Raw genomic sequence first — 24866 nt, 5'->3', positions numbered from 1 at the left:
TGAAATACATATTTTAAAAACATTTAATGTGATGTAAGGTATATTTTCTTAAAATTCTTATGGAAACCAGAGAAATCTGTCAAACTCACTCGCTCTGAATTAATCCGACGAGGTCAGAGGATGAAATAATGTGACACTGAAACATTAATCAGATCCATGAGAACATCTTCATCATTTATTATTTACAGTAATATTTTTCACTATACAGAAGCATATGTTTATTTTCCCCTGTCCCAGGTCACAACATATACAATATAGAATAACAGAAACAACCATAAAATCAATAATGACAAGGGTAATTGATATACACACATAAAAAATGAAACTTAAAACCAACAAAAAGTAAATTATAATATAATGAAAATAAAATAGTTTTCAGTTAACCACTTTATAGATGGATATCAGTCAGCATTTATAAGGAATATAAGCACCTTACTACATCTAATACATGGAGGACCATGATTTATTATTTTTTAAGATTATTTTTTGGGCTTTTGCCTTCATTTAGATAAGGACAGCTGAAGAAAAGACAGGAAAGTGGGCAGAGAGGGAGAGAGAGAGAGAGAGAGAGAGAGAGAGAGAGAGAGAGAGAGAGAGAGAGAGAGAGAGATGACATGCAGCAAATGGGCCACAGGCAGGAATCGAACCAGCGGCTGCTGCAGAGGACAAACACTCAACCAACTGAGACATGAGAGCACCACTCTGATTTGTTTCTTTATTATTGTTATTATCATTATTATTATTAGTACTATTATTACAACACCTTTATTTATTTACATTATTTTAAACAATTTCCTTTTTTTTTTTTTTTTTTTTTTTAGAAAACTGCAATAAGGCACAAATCATGAGTTTATCAAAAATGAGAATATCCTCACAAGGAATGTCCAATTTAAATACATGAAATAATTTTATTGTTCTTTGTTTTCCAACTGATGAATAAATAAAAATCACAATGATCAAAGAGGAAGAGGAGGAGGAAGGCAGACATGAGGAGGAGGAGAAGAGGAGAAAAGGAGGGTTTAAAGAAACTGTTTTAGGAGTTTCACCCATGAGGAGAACAAAGATCATTTAAGGAGGAAGAGGAGGAGAAACAAAGATGAGAGGAAGAAGAAAAGAAGGAAACAGAGGATGGAGACAGATGAGGAGGAGGAGGAGATGGGGGGCATCATTGGGAGGAGGGGGGAGACAGACAGACTGAGGAGGAGGAGGAGGAGGAGGAGGAAGGAGCATCAGCAGCAGGATACACACACAGACACACACAGAGAGACAGACAGAGAGACAGACAGACAGAGAGAGACAGGTACACGGTCGGTCGGACTGTCGGCAGATCCTCCCTCCACCTCCTCCACCTCCTCCGCCGCCTCGGAGCCGCTGCAGCCGGACTCAGGAGCAGCAGAGCGGCCGCAGCCTCGGAGGAACCATGGCCGCTGAGGAGAACCGAAACACGGCCTGTACCGGATCCAGCCTCCTGCAGCCGGTCAGCGAGATCACCAACCTGCCGCTGGACCAGGTAAGAACCGCCGACAGCCACCGGGACCCACCGGGGAACAGACAGCCGGCGAGACAGGGAGACAGGCTGGGACAGAGAGAGCGAGAGACACAGAGAGCCGGTCAGACAGACAGACAGGGAGAGAGAGAGAGAGAGAGAGAGAGAGAGAGACAGGCTGAGAGAGAGACAGAGGCGGTGGTTCGGAGGATGGAGGATGGAGGCCTGGTGTCGGAGCTGAGACACAGCAGCAGGTTATAACGGTGCTCACGGTTCCTGTTGGTGTTATGAAGGCAGGACGGAGGAGCTCTGTGATATGAAGCATCATAATCATGTTATAACAGCCTTTATGTCTGTGATCAGCTGCTGAAAACACATCTGTCTTCATCATGACAGGAGAATTATTTTTTTTATTATTTCATCTTTTTTCCCTGGAGGTTTGGCTCCATACAGGCCACAGTCATAACACGACATACACACGACATACGTTAATGTTTATATTAGATGAATAATCTGTGAAATATGACAGAGCTCTGCTGCTGAGACAGGAAGACAGAAAAATAACTTTACTGTTATAACAAAATGTTCTCGTTTTACTAATTAAACAAGCTCATTTCATAATATACAGTAACTAGATGTTTTTGCTTCATAACATGTTAATAGAAGATGTTTTCATTTTATAACTCATAAGAAGGTACTGTCATGTTATAACATGTTATAAGATTTTTTCACATCATAAAATGTTTTTACATTATAACACCTCACAACAAGATGTTTTCATGTTATAACACATTATAAGATGTTTTCACAGAACATATTGTGTCATAGGACTGTGATGCAGGACTCCTGAAGTATTTGTACACTAATGTATTAGTACTTTGTCCTGAGTAAAGTATTACTACCTCAGAAGAGACACATGTTCATAAGACTGAGGTTAAAGTTTCCTGTTAATGAAAATAATCTGCAGCAGTAAATCACAGTCTGAACTCTCATGTTTTCATTTTAATTTAACATAAATCACTGACTTTTAGACGCCGTAGTTACAAACATGAGTTATGGAAGTTAACTCACATACCATCAGTTACATAAGTAACATATTTTAACCCAAACTCTGATCTTTTCCTAAAACTAACCAAGTATTTTAGCGTCCTGTTTAACGCTCATTCTGGAGTCGATTCATCGTCGCTCTGAGAACGAGTTGATTTAAACACAGCAGCAGCTGATCAATATCAGTGAAATGTTTTCACCAGATGCTGAATTATTTTAATAACAAGATGATTCTGTGAAACGTAATAAAATAATTAAAAATACATGAAATAAAATAATGTAATAAAAATTAAAATAGGACATAAAACATGTAAGAAATTATGAATAAAAAAATAAAAACTCTCACTGCTCTCACATCAGCAGGTCTGTTGATGTCAGCAGTAACAGGTAGACCTCCTGCTCTCTGATTGGCTGAGAGCCAGGCCTCTGGTCATTGAGGCGGATCCTGATGATCCGGATGAAGCATGAGGTTCTTCCTGGTTCAGTGGATCCGCATCGTTTGTTCCACTGCTGCTGGTTCTCCTCATAAACTCGGGAGATAAACTCTCCAAACACAAATGCAGGTAGAACCAATGAACCTTAACAAAGTGATGAGTAGATCTGTTGCTAGGAAACATCTGCAGCTCTGTCCAATCAGGAGCAAGCAGCTACATAAACAGGAAGTCACTGTGGCATCCTAAACTATAAAAAACATCCAGAAATGAGTTTTAGAGGCTTAAAGAAACATATTCATGAATAAATTTATGATGAGAGGCCCGACGCTGCTCCACACCTCTGACATCTGGTCATTTGATGTATTTTTTTAATCACATATAATTAAAAATCTTTTAGCAGATATTAGCATACAAATATTAGCTTTGTCAGTTAGCTAACCAACAGATATGGCTGCAGTTAGTGGCTGTAAATATCCATAACAACTAAAATCTACATAAAAACGAGTTTGCAACCTGCAACCTGTTTTAATTTTAGTGATGATAAAACCACAGGAAACACAAAACAGTTAGCACAAAGCTGAGTTAGCATGAAGCAGAGTTAGCACAAGGCTGAGTTAGCATGAGGCAGAGTTAGCACAAAGCTGAGTTAGCATGAAGCAGAGTTAGCACAAGGCTGAGTTAGCATGAGGCAGAGTTAGCACAAGGCTGAGTTAGCATGAAGCAGAGTTAGCACAAGGCTGAGTTAGCATGAGGCAGAGTTAGCACAAGGCTGAGTTAGCATGAAGCAGAGTTAGCACAAGGCTGAGTTAGCATGAGGCAGAGTTAGCACAAAGCTGAGTTAGCATGAAGCAGAGTTAGCACAAGGCTGAGTTAGCATGAGGCAGAGTTAGCACAAAGCTGAGTTAGCATGAAGCAGAGTTAGCACAAGGCTGAGTTAGCATGAGGCAGAGTTAGCACAAGGCTGAGTTAGCATGAGGCAGAGAAGTTTGGACTGAACGATGTCTTTAAATGGAACTTGTGCGCTCATGGTTACAACGTGGGAAGTCATGTATACGATATTCTTGGCGTTCGAGTTGTTAAATTGTGAGAACACAACATGGCCGCCAAAACTGCTGACGTACAGAAGCAACTGAGGCTAAAATTATGAAGCTAGCAATCAGGAAATGTCATGAAGGAAACACAAAGCAGTGCATTTAAAGATCAGACCTGGTCAGTTTGTTTGTATTTTGGATTAAATATCAGCTGTTTTCTGCTCCATCATCATCGTGTCCTGAGCTCACGAGTCACAGCTCAGTTTCTAATTAACTCGTCTGTAATTTAACGAAGCGGAAACACCAGCAACCATCCTACACCACGGAGCGGTGGCGGCGGCGGCGGCAGAGCGTCCGGCTATAATCGCTCAGTTTACACACCGTTCATTATTAATGAACAACACGTTTCACTCTCCAGCTGGATCAGATGTTACTCACTGTGTGTGCTGTCAGTCTGAAACACGACACACACCGTCTGCAGAAACAACACAAACACAGCTGCAACTGATAATCAACTCTTCAATCAATCACCTGTTATTTTCATAATTCATTAATCAGATTTTTAAGAAAAAAAGTCTAAATTCTCTGATTTCAGCTTCTTAAATGTGATTTTTTTCGGGTTTCTTCTCCTCTCTGACAGGAAACTGAATATCAACATTTAGCAGCGTTTTCTGATTGATAAGTGGACGACTTTTTGCCAGATTGATCACTAGTTGAAAAATAGGTTCAAACATGTGAAAGCAGGTACGTCCGTGCGCTCCACCTGTTTTTACATGTTTGAACCTATTTTTCAATTGACAAGATTGTGACAGGATCAATTTTTCACCAAACATTTAATTGATTATTTGAGAAAATAATAAGTACTTAAGTAAAAGTAAAGTATTCACCAAACTACTCAGAGTAGTTATAGCACTTCTTTTCTGTCGCTGTGAGGTTTCTGTACAGTTCATGAAGTCTGTTCTGTAACATCAACCTGCCAAAGGAACAACAGATGGAAATCAGCCTCTGGATATAATCCTACACATCTATACGTAAACATTCATTAATCTGCACTGTCCCTATTTTAAATGAATAAATAGATAAGTCTTTGTCCTGCTGCAGGACAGACTGTGTGGACGTTCAGCTCGCTGTCTGTCTCTCTGACTGCAGCAGCTGGACTCGAGATATTTTCCCAGTGATGTTTTTGTGAGGCGACGTGTCTAATGGACGGCAGGTCATAGCTCAGAGACTATAAATGTCTCCTGAAGGTCTAATTTTACCAGCAGAGAGACGTCAGAGAGACACGAGGACAGAGAAAGACCTCACACAGAGTTCAGTTTAAAAACACAGAAACTCACCTGAACGACCTCTGCATCCTGACTGTCCGGTCACATGATCTAACCTCCAGGTGCGTCTCTGTCCACAGGTAAATTTTGTGGTGTGTCAGCTCTGCGCTTTGCTGTCGGCCTTCTGGTTTCGTCTCTTCCTTCATCCCAGTAAAACCAGTCCCTTCATCAGACATGTGGTGGCCACTTTACTGGGACTCTACTTTGCTCTGTTCTGCTTCGGCTGGTAAGATGTCTCAAAACTGTCTCATTATTTGGCCACAAAACAAAGAAAGACACGAATAAAAAACAGTTAGCAAACTGTAGCTTTGTAGCATGTAAGTGTGGATTTTGAATTTTTTTAGCATGTTTACACGACAACTTTAGCATAGTTAATAATAATTTACTAAAACAAAATCAATTGTCTTTGATGAGGACGATGTGTTTTAACACAGTTCCACAGAGAGTTTTGACTAATTTTCAACTCTTGTCCCGAGTTTCATTTGTAACCTGCCCCAGATAACATCTAGCATGCTAACTTAGTCCTAAACACCCTGTTTATGGTTGTTTTACTGTTGACAGCGTGTTGCCTGTAAACATCTGGTGTTCATTCGGGGACAGCCCATTATTCCAAAACATCAACAGTTTGAAAAATGTCCCATTGGACCCAAAGAACAAAGTATAGTCGTCATGCACATCTCATCATCCTGAATGTCTTCACCTCTGTTGTTTTCCAGGTACGCCCTTCACTTCCTGGTTCAGAGTGGACTCACCTACGGCATCATGATCCTGACCGGAGTGGAACACATGCACAAGTGAGTTTCACAGTCATGGGTTTAGATCTTTAACGCATCACTTCAGTGTCTGTGTCCATTTGGACGGATCATCAAATTATTTGCAGAATCAAGTATCAAATATTATAATTCAGCACCTGGTCTGGCTCTGTTCTCTACCTTCAAAATGTATTTTATTTAGACAAAGTTCTCAACAGTTCCAAAGACTCTGACACTGTTCCCAAAGCGTTCTACCACATCTCATGGTCTTCTTCAGCAGGTACTGTCGGTTACACATCACTCACAGGGTTTGTCCTTCAGGTGTCAAGTGGCAGAGACACGTATGTCAACGTTTCCCTCTAAGACTTATGGTTCCATAATGTAAAAGGGTTCTTGGTAGAACCTCCTTTAAGTGTCCAGGGTAAAACACCTGGGTTAAAAAAGGCTCTTGGTGAAACCCACCAAGGTGGATTCTAGGTAAAAGCCTTAGGATAAAAGGGTTCTTGGGAGAACCCTCTGGGTGAGTTCTTGTTGGCACCCTTAAAAGGTTGAAAGGTAACCCTTCCAGAGAGGGTTCTGCCTGAAACCATTACACCATAAGTGGGTTCCCTGTCAAAGCTCTCATAGGGGGTTCTGGGTGAACCCTTTCACAGATGGTTTTAGGTATAAACCCTTTATGCTGGGCTGTAGGTAGAACTCTCTTACAGAGATCCAAATGGAACCTTCAGAAAAGGTTCCACTTTCCGAGATTGTAGTTCTTCTAACTACAGTTGTGTCATCTTGTTTATTTGCTCTGCAGATCATTTCTTCTAATGAATAAATGTAGTTTTTAACGATATTTCAAAGGTTTGCTTTAAATTTGCTGGATGATTAGCTGTGAACTGAGTTTCACCGCGGTGGAACTGAAGGACAGAGTTTCTGCTGCTGCCCCACGTTTCTTCTGTGGTTGTAGTGACGACTGCGGCCTGTAGGGGTCACTAACAGCACTTTGTTTGGATCAGTGTTGTTTAAACTATCCGTTGCGTCAAAATGAATAAATTGGAGTGTTCTGTCGTCAGGTACTGCCTCCTGGTGGCGCTCAGCTATCTGAGTCTCTGTCAGATCACTCGAGTCTACGTCTTCGACTACGGCATGTACTCAGCTGACTTCACAGGGTAAGACTGGAATATCCAGACCACATCTGTGTCCACATCTGTTTGATCTGAATTATGTCCATACCTGCTTTAAAAGGCCATTAATCCAGCCTGACACACGTCTCACTCGTCTCTCCAGTCCCATGATGGTGATAACACAAAAAATCACCAGCCTGGCGTTTGAGATCCATGACGGTAAGTGAGCATCGTTTTAACGTTTGTTTGAACAGGAGGATTTTTGTCGTTTGTATTAAGTTTTGTCTTTTCTTGTACAGGAATGGCTCGAAAAGAAGAACATCTGACTCCAGGACAGAAGATTCTGGCCATCAGGTTTGTTTCACTGTTTGGATTTAAAGGTGAATACGTCAGAATGTGAAGCAGTTTATATGTTTCATCACTTCGTGTGAACAGATTGTGACGTAACGTAGAAAGACGCTCAACATTTTTTTCTGTGAAAATCCAAAGACTCTCGCTTCGGTGGTGCAGTGGTCAGCACTGCCGCCTCACAGCAAGAAGGTTCTGAGTTCGATCCCCCAGCTCCCTGGCTGGATCAGGGCCTTTCTGTGCGGAGTTTGCATGTTCTCCCCATGTCTGTGTGGGTTCTCTCCGGGTTCTCCGGCTTCCTCCCACAGTCCACAGACATGCATGCAGGTTAATTGGTGACTCTAAATGGTCTGTAGGTGTGAATGTGAGTGGTTGTCTGTCTCTGTGTGTCAGTCCTGTGATGAACTGGAGACTTGTCCAGGGTGAACCCCGCCTCTCACCCAGTGTCAGCTGGGATAGACTCCACCCCCCACGACCCTTCAGGAATAAGCGGTTACAGAAAATGAATGAATGTTTCTCGCCTCTTTAGCTCCCCTGCAGCACCAACAGAGTGCAAGACTAGCTAATGTTAGCTTAGAAATGGAATAAAACTTGCTAGCTAATGTTGAGAAATCGCTAGCTAGCTAACGTAGCAAAATATTATCATTAGTGCATAACACAAATGAATTCATCCAGACTCCCAGGGCTGATCTGGCTGCTGATTGGCTGGCTTTTTGTTTACAAATTAAGATAAGATATACAAGATAATCCTTTATTAGCTTCACATGGAGGAAATTTGCAGTGTCACAGCAGCAAAGTGGATAGCAAAAATAAAAAGGAATTTAATTTACTGTGTTAACAACATTTAAGATCATTACAGATTTTGAAATATAACAACAACTGACAACTTCAGATAACTCAAGTAAAAGTATGAATGTCCTGTACTTGTACTAAATGTTTTGTACTTTCTAACTTATCAAATACAATAGGTTTAGTTTTGTTAATGATCAGCATTAATTTGTTCATTTCCTCTCATTTAATAATGAAATAATAAAACATTCAGGGTGTTTTTAAGATGTTATTCTGGTCCCACACCTCCCAGTGTAGAAACCAGTGTGTGTGTGTGTGTGTGTGTGTGTGTGTGTGTGTGTGTGTGTGTGTGTGTGTGTGTGTGTGTGTGCGTGTGTGTGTTCAGGAGGATGCCCAGTTTGCTGGAGTACTTCAGCTACAACTGTAACTTCATGGGGATCCTGGCCGGACCCACCAGCTCCTACAACGACTACATCGCCTTCATTGAGGGAGACCCTCGTCGCCATAGAGACCAGGAGGCCGACAGGAAGTCCACCAGCAAGCTGAGGCAGAGCGAGCCCTCGCCAAACGTACGACACACGACCACAAACATTAAAAGCATCAGAAACATCAGTCCTTAAATATCAAACTTCTGCTCATACAAAGTCTGATGTGATACTAACAGACACAGTGTACAGCACAGACAGACACAAAGTAATACTGACATCACATAATTCATCTGAATCTCTTTGATGTTCCACCTCTTTTATGTCTATTTAGTGTAAAATAGACAGGAAGACAGAAAAGACAGAAAAGTCTTAACGACAAAAATGACATGACAAGACATAACAAGACAAAAATTATGTGAGAAGACATAAGAAGACAAAACTGATATAAAAAGACATAACAAAATGTAACAAAACGTAACAAGATGTGATGAAAATTGTGTAACAAGATGAAAGTGATGTAATAAGACATAATATGACAAAAACAACGTATCAAAGTTCACCAACATCTATAAAAGTCTTAATGACGCACAAGTATCTGTACTTCTACTGCAGTAAAGACTGAGAGGACGTCTGTCTCCTCTGGTTCATGAATGTGGTGAAGTGTGAGGAAGAGACGTCTCTGCCTTGTCCTCTAATCCAATTAATGAATGATCAAAGTTTTGATAAGATGATACGATACGTTGAAGGCTTTATCTTCATCACGGTGAAGAACTGAAACTAAAACATGTAGATCTGTAGATGTAGAGACTGTTGTTGGAGCGCTGGTGTTCCACTTTGGTTTGTGGTTCAGATTGAGTCCAGATCATGTTGTGTTTTTGTTGTTTGAATGTGGACAGAGCTGTGAACAGTGATTCCTCCGGGTCTCTGTGAGGTTCCTGGCCTGTTCTCTCAGGGTTTTAAACATCCTTCTGTTGTTGTGAAACCAGAGCTGCTCTATTCATAATTTAGAGAAGTGATGTTGACCAAATGTGCTCTCAGTGACGAGACTCTTGGTCCAAACGTCACACAGCGAGATGCTATCAGGAGCTGAAACATGGAACAAAATCTGCTGTCAGCTTCAGTGAGGAAACTGAAATAAACTAGAATAAAGTGTCTCTGTGTTTCCTCAGATGGACGTCGTCCGGAAAGTGGCCACCTCCTTCTTCTGCCTCCTGGTTTTTCTGTCGGTGTGTAAAGTTTTCCCTGTGGAACGAAACATCGACGATGACTTCATCGCCAACATGCCATTCTATGCTCAGGTGGTCTACCTGTACCTGTCCATGCTCACCACGAGACCCAAGTACTACTTCGTCTGGACGCTGGGTGGGTGAAACTTGGATCTATATTTCATGAAATCACCTGATTCACCTGTCTGAAACCTCTCTAACATGTCTTTTTAACCTCAGCTGATGCCATCAACAACGCTGCCGGCTTCGGCTTCAATGGCTACAACGAGGACGGCTCTCCTCGCTGGGACCTCATCTCCAACCTGAGGATCCTCAACATCGAGGTCAGGATGGTCAAGACTGTCAGGGTGGTCTAGACAGTCAGGAAAATCAGGACAATAAGGACAGTCAGGACCTTAGAAAACACATTTAGCTGATGACCCTACTAGCTAACTGTTAGCTGTTAGCTGATGACCCCACTAGCTAACTGTTTGCTGATGACCCTACTAGCTGACTGTTAGCTGTTAGCTGATGACCCCACTAGCTAACTGTTAGCTGATGACCCTACTAGCTGACTGTTAGCTGTTAGCTGATGACCCCACTAGCTAACTGTTAGCTGTTAGCTGATGACCCCACTAGCTGACTGTTGGCTGATGACCCTACTAGCTGACTGTTAGCTGTTAGCTGATGACCCCACTAGCTAACTGTTAACTGTTAGCTGATAACCCCACTAGCTAACTGTTAGCAGTTAGCTGATTACCCTACTAGCTAACTGTTAGCTGATGACCCCACTAGCTAACTGTTAGCTGTTACCTAATGACCCCACTAGCTAACTGTTAGCTGATGACCCCACTAACCGACTGGTGGCTGATGACCCTACTAGCTAACTGTTTCCTGATGACCTCACTAGCTAACGTTTATTTTTGTATCACTATGATTGTATTAATATTGACTAAATAATTATGTTCCAGTTAGCCACCAGCTTCAAAGTTTTCCTCGACAACTGGAACATTCAGACGGCGCACTGGCTCAAAAGGTCAGAACACATGTACTCTGTTTATTGTGTTTCTTATGCTAATGCTAAACTATAGTGGAACACACATGTCAGTCAGACTGTAAAGAACAATAAAATGTTCTCCTGCTTACTGTTAAAGTTCCTTTAAAAGTCTCCTGGTGTATTTTGATTTTTTTTTCTTCAGGTGGAACCTGCATCAGTTCACACATATACCCCCCAAATCTGACCTCTGACCTTTGCTCTCTGACCTATGACCTCTGCTTCACAGGGTGTGTTATGAGCGATGTCCCTACCACCCAACAGCCGCCACCTTCATCCTTTCGGCCATGTGGCACGGGGCTTATCCAGGCTACTACCTCACCTTTCTCACCGGCATCGTCATCACGCTGGCTGCTAGAGCAGTGAGACATCTGCACTAAGTGTTAACTGCTAGCATAGGAGCCCACTAACTAACTGTTAGCTATTAACTAGGAATCTGCTAACTAACTGCTAGCTGTTAGCTTCAGATGCTACATCTAACTGCTATCTATTAGCTTAGGAGCCCACTAATTGTTAGCTGTTAGCTTAGGAGCCAACAGCTAACTGTTAGCTTAGGAGTTTACAGCTAACAAACAGAGCTATAGTTAGGACAGTGTTCCACAGTGAGAACACATTACCTCTACCTAATTAGTATGCAAAAATCACAATGTGATTAGTTGTGCACATGGTGAAACGTACCCCATTCTCCTGTTAGACAGTCCTGTGTTTAAACAACATTTGTCCTGTGGTTTGTGTTTTTTTTTTAACTCAAACTGTGACCTTTTTTCTAAACTGAACCAAAATGTTCCAAAATGTAACCAGACTGTACAAACTAACCAACCAGTGAACCAATGAATGAGCTCCATTCTTAGCCTCACTGTGGACCACCGCCACAAACACTGTCAGAGATAGCTGAGTCTGTGCTAACGGCTTAGCATGTTTAGCTAACATTGTGTTAACTGAAACTGCACTGTTTTCTGATATGTTTTGTCCTCTCAGGTCAGACACAATGTTCGGCCATACTTCCTGCAGTCACCCACTCACAAACTGCTATATGATGTCATCACGTGGGCGGCCACTCAGATTGCCATCTGCTACACAGTGGTGCCTTTTGTCCTGCTGTCTGTGGGTCCGTCCATTAAGTTTTACAGGTCAGAAAGTCAGGTTTAAGTTGGGTTTAACTCAGGTTTAACTGTGGTTCAACTCTGGTTTAGTTCAAGTGCAACTCTGGTTTGACTCTGGTTTAACCCAAGATTCAAAATTCAAGACTCCTGTTCCTCACCTGTTCCCTCCTCTTCCTCCCTGTAGGTCGTGGTTCTTCAGCCTTCATATCGGCTGCGTTCTGCTCGCCGTGGCGTTGCCGGTCAAACCAAAACATCTGCGGCACAGAGACCAGCAGAAGAACGTTCACCAGCAGGAGGTCCAGCTCCACCTTGAGGCCACAGAGAACAACACCAGGCAGAAGGAGAAGATGACATGAGACAGAGGACGGAGGACGGTCGCGTGTCTCCATGAACTTGTATAGAAGAAGAAGGAGGAGGAGGAGGAGGAGGAGGTGACCTTCGTCCTTTTGGGGCCACAGAAACAATTTAATACACTGTTTGACTTGGAGAACAGGTTCTGAGTTCTGATGGCCTCCACGAAGAACTCTGTGAGGGAACAGAGAGAACGTTGTTAGTGTCAGACGGATCTGTTCTATATAAATACATAAACACACTGTAACTTCATGTGGAACAGCTGCGTGGAACCTGAACCGTCCGGAGTTTCCATCTGCAGACATGAAGGAATAAAAGAAAGGATGAGGAGGGAAATAATGAGTAGATGAATGAATGAAAGCAGAGGTGGGAAGTAACTAAGTACAAATACTTAGTAACTAAGTAAAATACTTAGTTACTGTACTTCAGTAGAGTTTTCAGGTATTTATTTTTCTGACATCTGAACTCAAATATCTGAACTTTCTCCTCCTCATGTTTTATAAACAGACTCGTTACTTTAGTTTGAATGACTCTGAGGTGAATTATTGATTATTGTTATTTTGCATCATTGTGCGTCGCCTTCAGACATCAAGACTGATTTCAACCTGAATGGACGAAACAATAAGACAGAAAAGACGACTGACTGGAGGATCATCAGAGGACATCACACAGGACAGAACAAAAATGATGTAACAAGTCAAAAATAGTGTAAAAGATGTGACGTAAGAAGACATGAGAAGGTGAAAAAGATGTCAAAGATGTAATACAACAAAAACTATATAAAAGATGCCCCAAAACAAAAAGACAGAACAAGACAAAAACATAACGATACAGAACCAAATGAAAATGATGTAATAAGACATAATAAGATGAAATCAACATAAAAGGCATCAGACAAAAACGGCGTAAAAGACAAACACAAAAACAATATAATGAGACAAAAAAAAAAGCTGTACGAACCTGAGACAGACAGAGACGGAGACTCTCTGGAGAAGAAAAGGTGAGTTTCAATAGAAATTTTTCTTTTTACTTTTATACTTAGAGTTCATTTCAGAGACTGAACTTTTTCACTTTTACTGCAGTACCTCAGAGTATCTGTACTTTTCCCACCTCTGAGCTAAAGTTGATGGTCTGAGGTGACAGAGTGAGCAGGTGGATGAATGAATCAGGTGAGTCGGTGCATTAAACAGCAGAAGAAGAAGAAGAAGAAGAAGAAGGTTAAAGTGATGGTTTTTTCCTCCACATCCCTCACAGACTGACTGTCGTCATGTTAAACCACCACATCACAGTGTTTGTTCCAGTGAGTTTGGAGAAAGTGCCAATGATTTTCCACTCAGTCGCCTTAGTTATTCTGTGTTTAATGAGAGAAGTGTTGCTCCTTCAGGATCACAGGATCAGAAATACTGAGGGCTGACGAGGGCGTCATGTTTACATCTGTAGATGTCGGTTTTTGTCACGTTGTTATTTATGTAATTTATGTAATTCAGATTGACTCATGGTTTGAAATACGATGAGTGGAGATTCAGCATTTTAGGAAATAAACTCAAACTCTGAAGTTCAGATTTCATGATGTGATTCAGATAAAATCACTGAACAGCAGGTGCACACACACACACACACACACACACACACACACACACACACACACACATACACACACGCACACACGCACACACACACACACACATACACACACACACACACACACACACACGCACACACACACGCACACACACACACACCAGCGCACACACACACACACACGAGCGCGCACACACACACACACAGACACACACACACACACACACACACATACACACACACACACGCACACATACACACACACACACACACACACATACACACACACACACACACACACACAAGCACGCACACACACATATATATCATATATATACATATATATGCATATACATATATACATATATACATATATACATATATACATATATGTATATATGTATATATGTATATATATGTGTGTATATATATGAATCAGCGTTGGGGTTTTGGGGTTTTAGTGAAAAAGTTAAATTATTGTGCACCGACTCCTGTTTCTACTGATATATTTTAAATGATGCACCATGACGTGTCATGATGCACCATGACGTGTTATGATGCACCATGACGTGTTATGATGCATCATGACGTGTTATGATGCACCATGACGTGTTATGATGCATCATGACGTGTTATGATGCTGCCTGGCTGTCAGCCTGATATGTGCTCAGTTAAATTATTCATGTTTGATTTAACATCACTGTCCACCAACAGATTTATGTTCATGTCTCCTTTGAAAAATCATAAAGGATCATAACTCGAGTGTTGTGTTTATTTCTTAAACTAACTGGATGTGACGTTGCTGATGAATAACAAGGTTATGACAGTTAATGAACCAGCCACCTGTCTGTAGGTTTGATATGGACAATATGTCTGTTTGTTTTTTTGTAAATTAACGTGATTAAAACTTTTTTGACACTTGACAGTGTGTTCTTCTTCTGTGGTTGTTTTTAATCTTTTAATGGAGGTCTGGACTCCTGGCTGAGACACAGCAGTGGAGGAGACGCAGTGAAGACAGTGATCAAATCTGTCTGCACTTTAAACCCTAATAAACCCTGAACACAGCTGAGCAGAGCTCCTGTTAATAAGTGATCATATTTATTATGACAGATGAACAGCTGACTCTACAGTGTTTCCTACAGAACTTTGGAACAAGAATTTAAAAGTCACGTTTCTTTTCTGAGCCTCCAACTCAATTTAAACAATAAATATTCTGATACACAGAAACAAACCAATAAAACCCAAAGGAAGAGCACAAACCATTTTCCAAAATGTGCAAATCTGAAATTAATCCATATTATTTTCACCTCTTTAAATTGTTTAACTGTGGTGCAGAATGTCAAACATTTACAGTATTCTTGATTTTAGGGGAGGCCAGGGAAAGTTGTAATATTTTCTACACTGTCCTTCATAACTCACAGACGAGGCGTCTTTTTTTGATATAAGAAACACACAAAATGGAATTAGTTTTTTTTGGTTGGACATGCTTGGTCCCAAGTGTCAAGAATGGGTTATCAGTGAACCGTTTCTGTTTTTTCCAGAGTAACTCTTGTAGTGGTAACTGCACTTTATACCTGAATTGAGTAAAAAGCAATTTTACATTTAAATATTTAGAAATTGAGACAAAATTGTCATAAATTTAAATGTGCAATCGTCTACATCAGAAAAATAACATTCAAAAAGTAAGTTGTGTAACAGCTGTCCCTGTTACAACTGCCCCGTTTCTTTATCCTACTCAATTATAAGCTAATATTTTTTTGTTCCTAGCCTATTTTTTATTATTTAAATAGCAACAATAGCAACATATGTATCAATAATGGAAATATTGATCAGGCGGAGCCCACACATGTTAAACTATTTATTGAAAATGAAACATCATAGATATATGGACGGCAGGGTTTATAAATCTGTGTCTATGTGGGACACATTCCAGTGTATGTCATGAAAATAGGGCCTGTGCTTTTTTGAAACTGTCCACAGGAAACAACAAAAGCAACACCTACAAAATAAGGGACAAAACATCGTCTGCTTATTGGTTAAATGAAAACAAAACACAATCTGAGTATAAATGAAAAGAAGTAAACTCAGAGTGATCTTTAGGCTTTTTATGGAGACGAGAATTAACAGATAACCCTAAAAAAAGCGTGTTTGTCTTCTAAAGCACATTGTAATGTTCGTTTACATGTGCCTGCTTTTATTTTGATAGCAGCGAACGGAAGTGTTGGTGTGATTTTGGCGGGCTTGACGCCGCAGCGGCCTCTGGTTGGCTGGCTGTGTTGCTGTGTTGTCGCAGGGTTGTTGTTCTGATCAAAGATGGCCGCTGTTGTCTCGGATGGAGAATAAGCTCCGGCTGTCATCCGAACACAGGCCGAGGACACGCACACTAGCTAGCCGAGAAAGAGACACCTTAAGCCGGCTGCAGCCGAACCCGGAGCCTCTAAACCGAGCCAGTTCTCTTGTGACGGTAAAGACGGTTCTTTTCCTCCGGTTTGTTCCGACAGCATCCTCCGCTGTCATCGATTCATGTTTGATTGACACTTCGATTAGAACAAATCACGGCGACGGATAATTATACGTTTGATTTCTGTACATTTAATATGTCGATACAACGGTTTGTAAAGAGATAAAGAATCAGTTTGTTTTAATGTGGTGTGTCTGAATGAATGAGTGAATCCTGTGTGACAGCATGAAGGTTATTCAGGTTACTGCGGTGATATAACTGTTAATAACACATCACAGACACTGTACATTATATATAAGGTACTGAAATAACACTATGAGACGGTTTTTATGTAAATATGTTAATGATATGTTAATAATAAACAGGGCGTGGCCTCACGCTGCAGTGAAGCCTCATTATAAGGTTATTAACTGTAAATCTATATTTAGCCACCTGACAGGCTGTAATTATAAAGGACTGTATGCGCTCTATGAGTCATAAGCTGCTTATTACAGCTTTATGATCCACACAGTTCATTAATGTTCAACATGACTGAACTCTTCCTGTTTGTTGTTCGTTGTTTGAAATTCTCGCCTCTTTAATGTAAATATTTTCTGGTTTCGTTCTGGTTTTTGAGGATGCCATCTTGGGCTTTGATCAACATTTTCTGATATTTTGTGGACCAAAATAGGACAATTTTTTTGATTTTATAAATCAGACTATTAATCAATTATCTGAGACAATATATTATAAATATGTGATTGATATTGATACATTGATTGATTAATGGTATTGATTGGCCTGATTGATCACAAGTCAATCTCAGTAGAAGTCTAAAAAAAATAAATGCACCAAAATTCTAATAAATCTGAACTGGACCTCAGTCTAATTTAGAGCTGCAAAAATAAACTCAGGTTTAACTCAGGTTTGCCTTTGTATTAGTTAAGTTCAACTCAGGTTTAGCTCAGGTTTACTGTTGTCTTTGTCAAGTTTAATTAAGGTTTACCATTATGGTATTTAAGTTGAAGTCAGGTTTAATCATGATCCATGACCTTTGTGTCAGTGCAGTTTAACTCAGGTTTACTTGGTATCTCAGCCAGGTTTAAGTCAGGTTTAATCATGATCCATGACCTTTGTGTCGGTGTAGTTTAACTCAGGTTACTTGGTATCTCAGCCAGGTTTAAGTCAGGTTTAATCATGATCCATGACCTTTGTGTCGGTGTAGTTTAACTCAGGTTACTTGGTATCTCAGCCAGGTTTAAGTCAGGTTTAATCATGATCCATGACCTTTGTGTCGGTGTAGTTTAACTCAGGTTACTTGGTATCTCAGCCAGATTTAAGTCAGGTTTAATCATGATCCATGGCCTTTGTGTCGGTGTAGTTTAACTCAGGTTTACTTGGTATCTCAGCCAGATTTAAGTCAGGTTTAATCATGATCCATGACCTTTGTGTCGGTGTAGTTTAACTCAGGTTTACTTGGTATCTCAGCCAGGTTTAAGTCAGGTTTAATCATGATCCATGACCTTTGTGTCGGTGTAGTTTAACTCAGGTTACTTGGTATCTCAGCCAGGTTTAAGTCAGGTTTAATCATGATCCATGACCTTTGTGTCGGTGTAGTTTAACTCAGGTTTACTTGGTATCTCTCTAAACTGTGGTCATGTTAAAAGGACAAACCAGTGTAAAGCTTTGCTAAATAATTTGGCCATAGGAGGACACTGTTTCCATGGTGACAGCTGCTCCTCTCATTGGTAGGTTTCCATGTAGGGCTTGTGGGTAGTGTAGTGTTAAACAGGGCAGAGCTGCAGATGAGACTTTACTGATCTCTGGAGGGGAGCTGAAGCTGAAGATGGAGCTGGGCTGTGATTGGCTGGTGGTGTTTCCATAGTGACAGCAGCCTGAGAGAACATGTCACAGTTTATTGAAGTGATATCAGCAGAACCCAGAGGAACGTCTGAGGTCTTCTCAGAGCCGTGACATTAAAGACGATCAGACTTCAGTCAGTCTGTGTTGATCTCTGCAGGAGGATTTAAATGTCAGTACTGACAGTCAGTACTTCACTGTTAGGTTAATAAAACACAGACACACCACTGACAGCAGGGTCAAAGTAACAAAACTACAGTCTACAAATACTCTGATACAAGTACAACATAAAAGTACAAAAATATTAATCATCAGAATCTACTTAAAGAACCAAACATATAATTATTGATGCTTTCATGTGTTTTTAATGTAGCAGCTGATAGAGGTGGAGTCAGAGGAGCTCCATCTAAAATAATTATCTGTAATAACTGTCTCCTGTCCACAGGGGGCGCAGTGACAGACAGACAGCAGACATGGACACCACCACGTCCATCAAGATGACCACTCTGGCCATCCAGAACCTGTTCAGCTACGTGGAGGAGGAGAACCTGGCTGCTCTCAAAGCTCACCTGGACCGATTCAAGGAGGTGGACGGACGCAGTGACGTACGGATCCTCTACATTTCTTCTTCTTTGTCTGTTTACAGTATTTCTTTATAATAAATCTATAATAAGTCCTCCTGACCTTTAGTCATTTTTTAATCCTTCATTTTTATAAACACTCTGGACATTATGTCTTTATTTTCTTCACTGTATTTTTATATTTATTTTTATTTCTGCATTTTATATTTATATGTTTATATGAAGTGAGACCTCGGCAGGTTTCTTTCACACATTTATTTTAAGTTTTTGGTTATATTCTGCACAGATTCTTTATTTTATCATATCAGCTGTCAGTTGGTCTTGTGATGTCTTTTTTGTCTTTTTACGTCTTTTTCATCATGTCACTTCTGTCCTGTTCCATCTTTTTTGTCTTCTTGCATCTTTTGTGTCATTTTTCATCTTGTTACAATGTTTTTGGTTTTGTGACATCTTTTCCGTCTTGTTAGTTTTTCATCTTATGTCTTTTTTGTTTTCTTCCGTATTTTGTTATTTTTCCTCGTTACATCTTTTTTGTCTTTTTGTGTCCTCGTCTTTTTCATTATCTTAGTTTTTGTCTTCTCAAGTTTTTTTGTCTCTTACATAATTTTTTGTCTTCTACATTTTTTACATTTTTTTCATTCATCAGTTTTTCATTATTGTCGTAATTTTTTTTGTATTATTTTGCCTTTTAACATCTTTTATGTCATTTTTAGAGCTGTAACATCTTTTTCACATTGTTTTTTATCTCTTGTTACGTCATTTTTTGTAGTTTTTCATGCATTTATTTTCTCTTTGTTTATATTCTGCACAGATTTTTATTTACTTTCTATCAGCTGTGATTCTGGAAACGTTTTGTTCTCAGTTTTCAATCTTTGATTTACTGCTGCTGTCGGTCGACATATTTATTTATTTGTTTCTTTATTTATCTGTTTGTTTGTTGACAGAACGGTCAGACTCCTCTCATGCTGGCGGCGGAGCAGGGCAGTCTGGAGATCGTCCAGGAGCTCATCAGGAGAGGAGCCAACGTCAACCTGGACGACGTGGTGAGAAAATCAAACACACAGCTGCTGTTTTCTTCCTTCACAGCCTGAAAACAAACAGATTCATATCAACATGTTTTTATTGATATTCATGTAATCATTTATCATAATATCTCAGTTTCAGGCTCAGTATTTTCTCTTGTGAATCCTCTCTGCTCCCTCTCTGAACTCCTTCACCTGCGATGCTGTGGTTGCTAGGAGACAGATGGAGTTAATGGCTTGTTTCCATGGTAACGTTGTTCTGTGTGTGTGTTCAGGACTGCTGGTCGGCTCTGATCAGCGCAGCTAAAGAAGGTCATGTGGAGGTGGTGAAGGAGCTGCTGGAGAACAGCGCCTACATCGAGCACAGAGACATGGTGGGAACAGCTAAGACTCATGGGAAACATAGTGGGGCGGGGTCTCATCACCTGGAGTCAAATATTAATTAATTGAAAGATGTCCTATAAATAAACAGATAATAATGAATGAACATATTCAGTAGTTAAGAATTATTTGAGATGTTTGTTGCTAAAACAGGAAAATCAAATTTATTATCAAACTGATCAGGGATCAGCCAGTATGATAACTAATATTCACCTGCTTCTCATGGCTCGGGATGATTTCATGTTTGATGCTGACAGAAGCTGTAGCAGGTTCACAGCTGAGGGACAGAAAAACAGTTACAAGGTCAAAATTCAGAAGAACAGAACTGCAATTCAAGAGCAGGAAATGCAGTGAAAACAGAGAGACGGAAAACAAAAAGAAAAGGTTGATGATGATGACTGACGTCACCATGACAACAAGAACAAACAACAGTTCTGACTGTAAAAATGTTCAGTTAATTTTTCATTCAAAAAACTTTTACAGGACATGTAGAAGAATTCAACTGAAATGTTTGGACATAATCTGTCACATCAGATATTTTTGTATCTGATATTTATTGGTAATTATTGTGATCATGTGTATCAGGGAGGCTGGACGGCTCTGATGTGGGCGGCGTACAAAGGTCGTGTGGAGGTCACCGAGCTACTGCTGGAGCACGGAGCCAACCCCAACACTACAGGACAGGTAACACACACACACACACACACACACACACACACACACACACGTCCTGCTCTCAGGTGATGACACACTGAAGAATGTTACTTTACATTTCTGACATAAATGTGACTCACTGCAGCTGCGTCTGTAAGTCAGGACAGAAACATCAACATCAACCACATGTTGGTTAAATATGAAGGAAGGTTTGTTTCACTGCCGCTAAAACAAAACTATTTTTGTCAATTTTGTCTAAACTCTGCAACTTTTCTGCTGATTTGACCAATCATTGTTGCTTCCTGTGAGTTCCACCAATCACAGCATCATACACGAACCAGCTGTGTTTTTATTATTCACTACTTTTTTTTTACATTTATGTATATTTGTTTATTTGTCATTGTTATTGACATTTATTAGTGCTCTATGTGCTTTTTTATTTCATAATTGTGTGTTTGCTGTTTTGACTGAGTTTCATGTTTTGTTTGTAATTCTTTTTGAGTCTTTTTGGTGAGGTCACTGAGAGACTGTGTCTCTGTGGAACAAGTTGAATAAGTTGATTTGAATGAATTATACAAACAAATCACAGCTTTCTTTTGCAGTTTTCACGTGCATCACAATTTTTTAGAGAAGTTATCATGAAATTAGACACTTTAAGATACAACAACTCAAAAACAGCTGACAAAATTCCAAGAATTTCAGAGTGTATTACAACAACAAACTCGATCCTGACCCAAAAAACTGAAAAATCTCCTGTTCTTCAGTCATAATCAATTTAAACAAGAGAAAACCGTTTTATTTGTCAGTGTTCTGATCTCTGAGCTGATTGTACTGACGCCTCCTGTGTGTGTGTGTGTGTGTGTGTGTGTGTGTGTGTGTGTGTGTGTGTATGTGTGTGTGTGTCTCACAGCAGTACAGTGTGTATCCGATCATCTGGGCTGCAGGTCGAGGACATGCCGACATCGTCAAATTACTGCTGCAGAATGGAGCCAAAGTCAACTGTTCTGACAAGGTGAGGAGATCAAAGGACGACAACAACAACAACAACAACAACAACAACAATCACCACATTTTCACACCAGACAGGAAGTGAACGGAAACCAACAGCTGCTTTGTCACCATCAAACACACAAGAGCAGCATCATTTCAGACATTTCAAAATAAAAGTTGAGCTGATTGTTCATGTTAAAGTGTTGAATTCACTCTCTGTGTGTGTGTCTGTGTGTGTGTCTGTGTCTGTGTGTGTGTCTCTGTGTGTGTCTGTGTGTGTGTGTCTCTGTGTGTGTGTCTCTCTCTCTGTGTGTGTGTGTGTCTCTGTGTGTGTGTCTGTGTGTGACTCTCTCTGTGTGTCTCTCTCTCTCTCTCTCTCTGTGTCTGTGTGTGTCTCTCTCTGTGTGTGTCTCTCTCTGTGTGTCTCTCTCTCTCTGTGTGTGTGTGTGTGTCTCTGTGTGTGTGTGTCTGTGTGTGTGTGTCTGTCTGTGTGTGTCTCTGTGTGTGTCTCTCTCTCTCTCTGTGTGTGTGTGTCTCTGTGTGTGTGTGTCTCTGTCTGTGTGTCTCTGTGTGTGTGTCTCTGTGTGTCTCTCTCTGTGTGTGTGTGTGTGTGTGTCTCTGTGTCTCTGTGTGTGTCTCTGTGTGTGTGTCTGTGTGTGTGTGTCTCTGTGTGTGTGTCTCTGTGTGTGTGTGTCTCTGTCTGTGTGTCTGTGTGTGTGTGTCTGTGTGTGTCTCTCTCTGTGTGTGTCTCTCTCTCTCTCTGTGTGAGACAGTATGGGACCACTCCTCTGATCTGGGCGTCCAGGAAAGGACACTTTGACTGTGTGATGCACCTGCTGGAGAACGGAGCTGACGTGGACCAGGAGGGGGCGGTATGACCTCACTCTGTCATATTTATGTGATTGCTGCCGATTAGACAACCTTTTTGTATTCCAAGGGGGTTCTACAGAGAACCCTTTTATATGATGGTACAAAGAACTCTTGATGAAAGAGTTTTTCAAGCACTTCGACAATCTTTAAAGAACTCTCTCTTCTTATAAAAGGTTCTTTGGATCAAAACAGAATCCTTAGTCTTACAAAGAACCTTTGACAAACCCTTTCTTCTAAACAGGGTTCTTCAGGAGCAGATGGTTCTGGAATCATTGTTGGAACCCTTATTTGTAGCCTGTGAAACATATAAAGGTTCTACATATTAAACACATATCAGAGAACATGCAAAGGGAACTCATCAAAACAATATCCACTATATATCTGATGTTATCTGATAGTAGACTGGTTAAATTTTATGTGATGATCAAACTCTCAACGATCATTTATTAATTGATCATTGATTGTTAATAAACCAAGCCAAGCACTGACAGTTTTAGGCATAGTTCAGTGTGACTCATGAATCTGCAGGTGAAATAAGACACGGTGACGTCTGGACGTGTCTCTGCTGTCTCCACAGAACTCGATGACGGCTCTGATCGTGGCCGTGAAGGGCGGCTACACCGAGGTGGTGAAGGAGCTGCTGAAGAGGAACCCCAACGTCAACATGACCGACAAAGACGGAAATACGGCGCTGATGATCGCCGCCAAGGAGGGATACACCGAGATCGTCCAGGACCTGCTGGACGCAGGGACCTATGTCAACATCCCCGACCGGGTGAGTCTGAGTCAGACGACAGCAGGACCTCAGACAGACAGACAGACAGACAGACAGGTCAAAGAGCGGAGGTCTAAAGACTGTCCTCTGTGTTACAGAGCGGTGACACGGTGCTGATCGGAGCAGTCAGGGGGGGTCACGTGGAGATCGTCAGAGCTCTGCTGCATAAATACGCCGACATCGACATCAGAGGACAGGTGAGACCGGACCAGAGCTGGACTGTAGTGGTGAGGTCTCACTCTGCTGTTGGAAAACTGATGATGTCTCACTCTGTCGCGTTTCCAGGAGAATAAAACGGCTCTGTACTGGGCCGTGGAGAAAGGAAACGCCACCATGGTGAGAGACATCCTGCAGTGTAACCCCGACACTGAGACCTGCACCAAGGTGAGACACGCACCTCACACACACTTTGCTCCAGATGTGTCCACATGTCCAGATGTTTGAGACTTTGTGTTCTTTGTGTCTCAGGACGGAGAGACTCCTCTGATCAAAGCCACCAAGATGAGGAACATCGAGATCGTGGAACTGCTGCTCGATAAAGGAGCCAAAGTGTCGGCTGTCGACAAGGTGAGAACCATAAAGACTCAGTCAGAAAGAACGTTTATTTCACTTCATACAGTTGCAGAGTCGGATCAATCAGAGACAGAAACGGGCCAGAGGGATTTTTTATTTTAACACCAACTGCAACTTTCTGCTTCTTCAGAAAGGAGACACGCCCCTTCACATCGCCATCCGTGGGCGGAGCCGGCGCCTGGCTGAGCTCCTCCTCAGGAACCCCAAAGATGGCCGCCTGCTATACCGACCCAACAAGGCCGGAGAGACGCCGTACAACATCGACTGCAGCCACCAGAAGAGCATCCTCACTCAGATCTTCGGAGCACGTACGTTCTTCAGACTTGACCGGATGGTTCTGTGGCGCTTCAGATGGTTTTCCAGCTGTAATTGTTCTTTAATTCACACCTGTTCTGCGCGTGCAGGTCACCTGTCCCCCACGGAGACGGACGGAGACATGTTGGGTTACGATCTGTACAGCTCTGCTCTGGCCGACATCCTGAGTGAACCCACCATGCAGCCGCCCATCTGCGTGGGTCTGTACGCTCAGTGGGGCAGCGGCAAGTCCTTCCTGCTCAAGAAGCTGGAGGGTGAGTACACACACAGAGGGTTCTGCTTCCTGGTAGAACCTTATATAACGTTCTACTGAGTCCCCCACATAAAGTATTATACCTAGAATCATTTGTGAAAGGTTTCAC

The 24866-nt window shown here is 41.3% G+C and overlaps 2 protein-coding genes across 5 annotated transcripts in view; both read left to right on the top strand.

The window, feature by feature from the left end:
- The first annotated feature begins 1188 nt into the window (after positions 1 to 1188).
- On the top strand, positions 1189 to 12528 carry mboat2b (membrane bound O-acyltransferase domain containing 2b). Its single transcript, XM_084736790.1, has 13 exons — positions 1189 to 1510; positions 5404 to 5549; positions 6040 to 6117; positions 7134 to 7229; positions 7348 to 7403; positions 7484 to 7538; positions 8707 to 8890; positions 9919 to 10111; positions 10195 to 10298; positions 10926 to 10990; positions 11238 to 11370; positions 11987 to 12138; positions 12296 to 12528. The coding sequence occupies exons 1-13, from the start codon at positions 1421 to 1423 to the stop codon at positions 12465 to 12467; spliced, it is 1524 nt and encodes a 507-aa protein (XP_084592916.1). The 5' UTR covers positions 1189 to 1420; the 3' UTR covers positions 12468 to 12528.
- A 3793-nt stretch (positions 12529 to 16321) lies between these two features.
- The window catches only part of kidins220b (kinase D-interacting substrate 220b), a 23264-nt gene continuing 14719 nt past the window's right edge, over positions 16322 to 24866 (top strand). For 3 of the 4 annotated variants that reach the window (XM_084736765.1, XM_084736764.1, XM_084736763.1), the window contains exons 1-13: positions 16322 to 16507; positions 18789 to 18948; positions 19869 to 19967; positions 20222 to 20320; positions 20913 to 21011; positions 21892 to 21993; positions 22745 to 22843; positions 23419 to 23616; positions 23715 to 23813; positions 23902 to 24000; positions 24085 to 24183; positions 24320 to 24497; positions 24594 to 24758. In XM_084736765.1, the coding sequence (XP_084592891.1) occupies positions 18817 to 18948; positions 19869 to 19967; positions 20222 to 20320; positions 20913 to 21011; positions 21892 to 21993; positions 22745 to 22843; positions 23419 to 23616; positions 23715 to 23813; positions 23902 to 24000; positions 24085 to 24183; positions 24320 to 24497; positions 24594 to 24758 (1468 nt within the window). In that variant the 5' untranslated portion in view covers positions 16322 to 16507; positions 18789 to 18816. The remainder of the gene's footprint in view (positions 16508 to 18788; positions 18949 to 19868; positions 19968 to 20221; positions 20321 to 20912; positions 21012 to 21891; positions 21994 to 22744; positions 22844 to 23418; positions 23617 to 23714; positions 23814 to 23901; positions 24001 to 24084; positions 24184 to 24319; positions 24498 to 24593; positions 24759 to 24866) is intronic. The other variant, XM_084736766.1, reaches the window with a different exon arrangement.

This window comes from Lutjanus erythropterus, chromosome 15, assembly GCF_056507025.1.
Source record: "Lutjanus erythropterus isolate fLutEry1 chromosome 15, fLutEry1.hap2, whole genome shotgun sequence".
Classification (NCBI taxonomy): domain Eukaryota; kingdom Metazoa; phylum Chordata; class Actinopteri; order Lutjaniformes; family Lutjanidae; genus Lutjanus; species Lutjanus erythropterus.
Note: the sequence above shows the minus strand (reverse complement) of the source record. Positions and strands in the feature narration are given on the sequence as shown.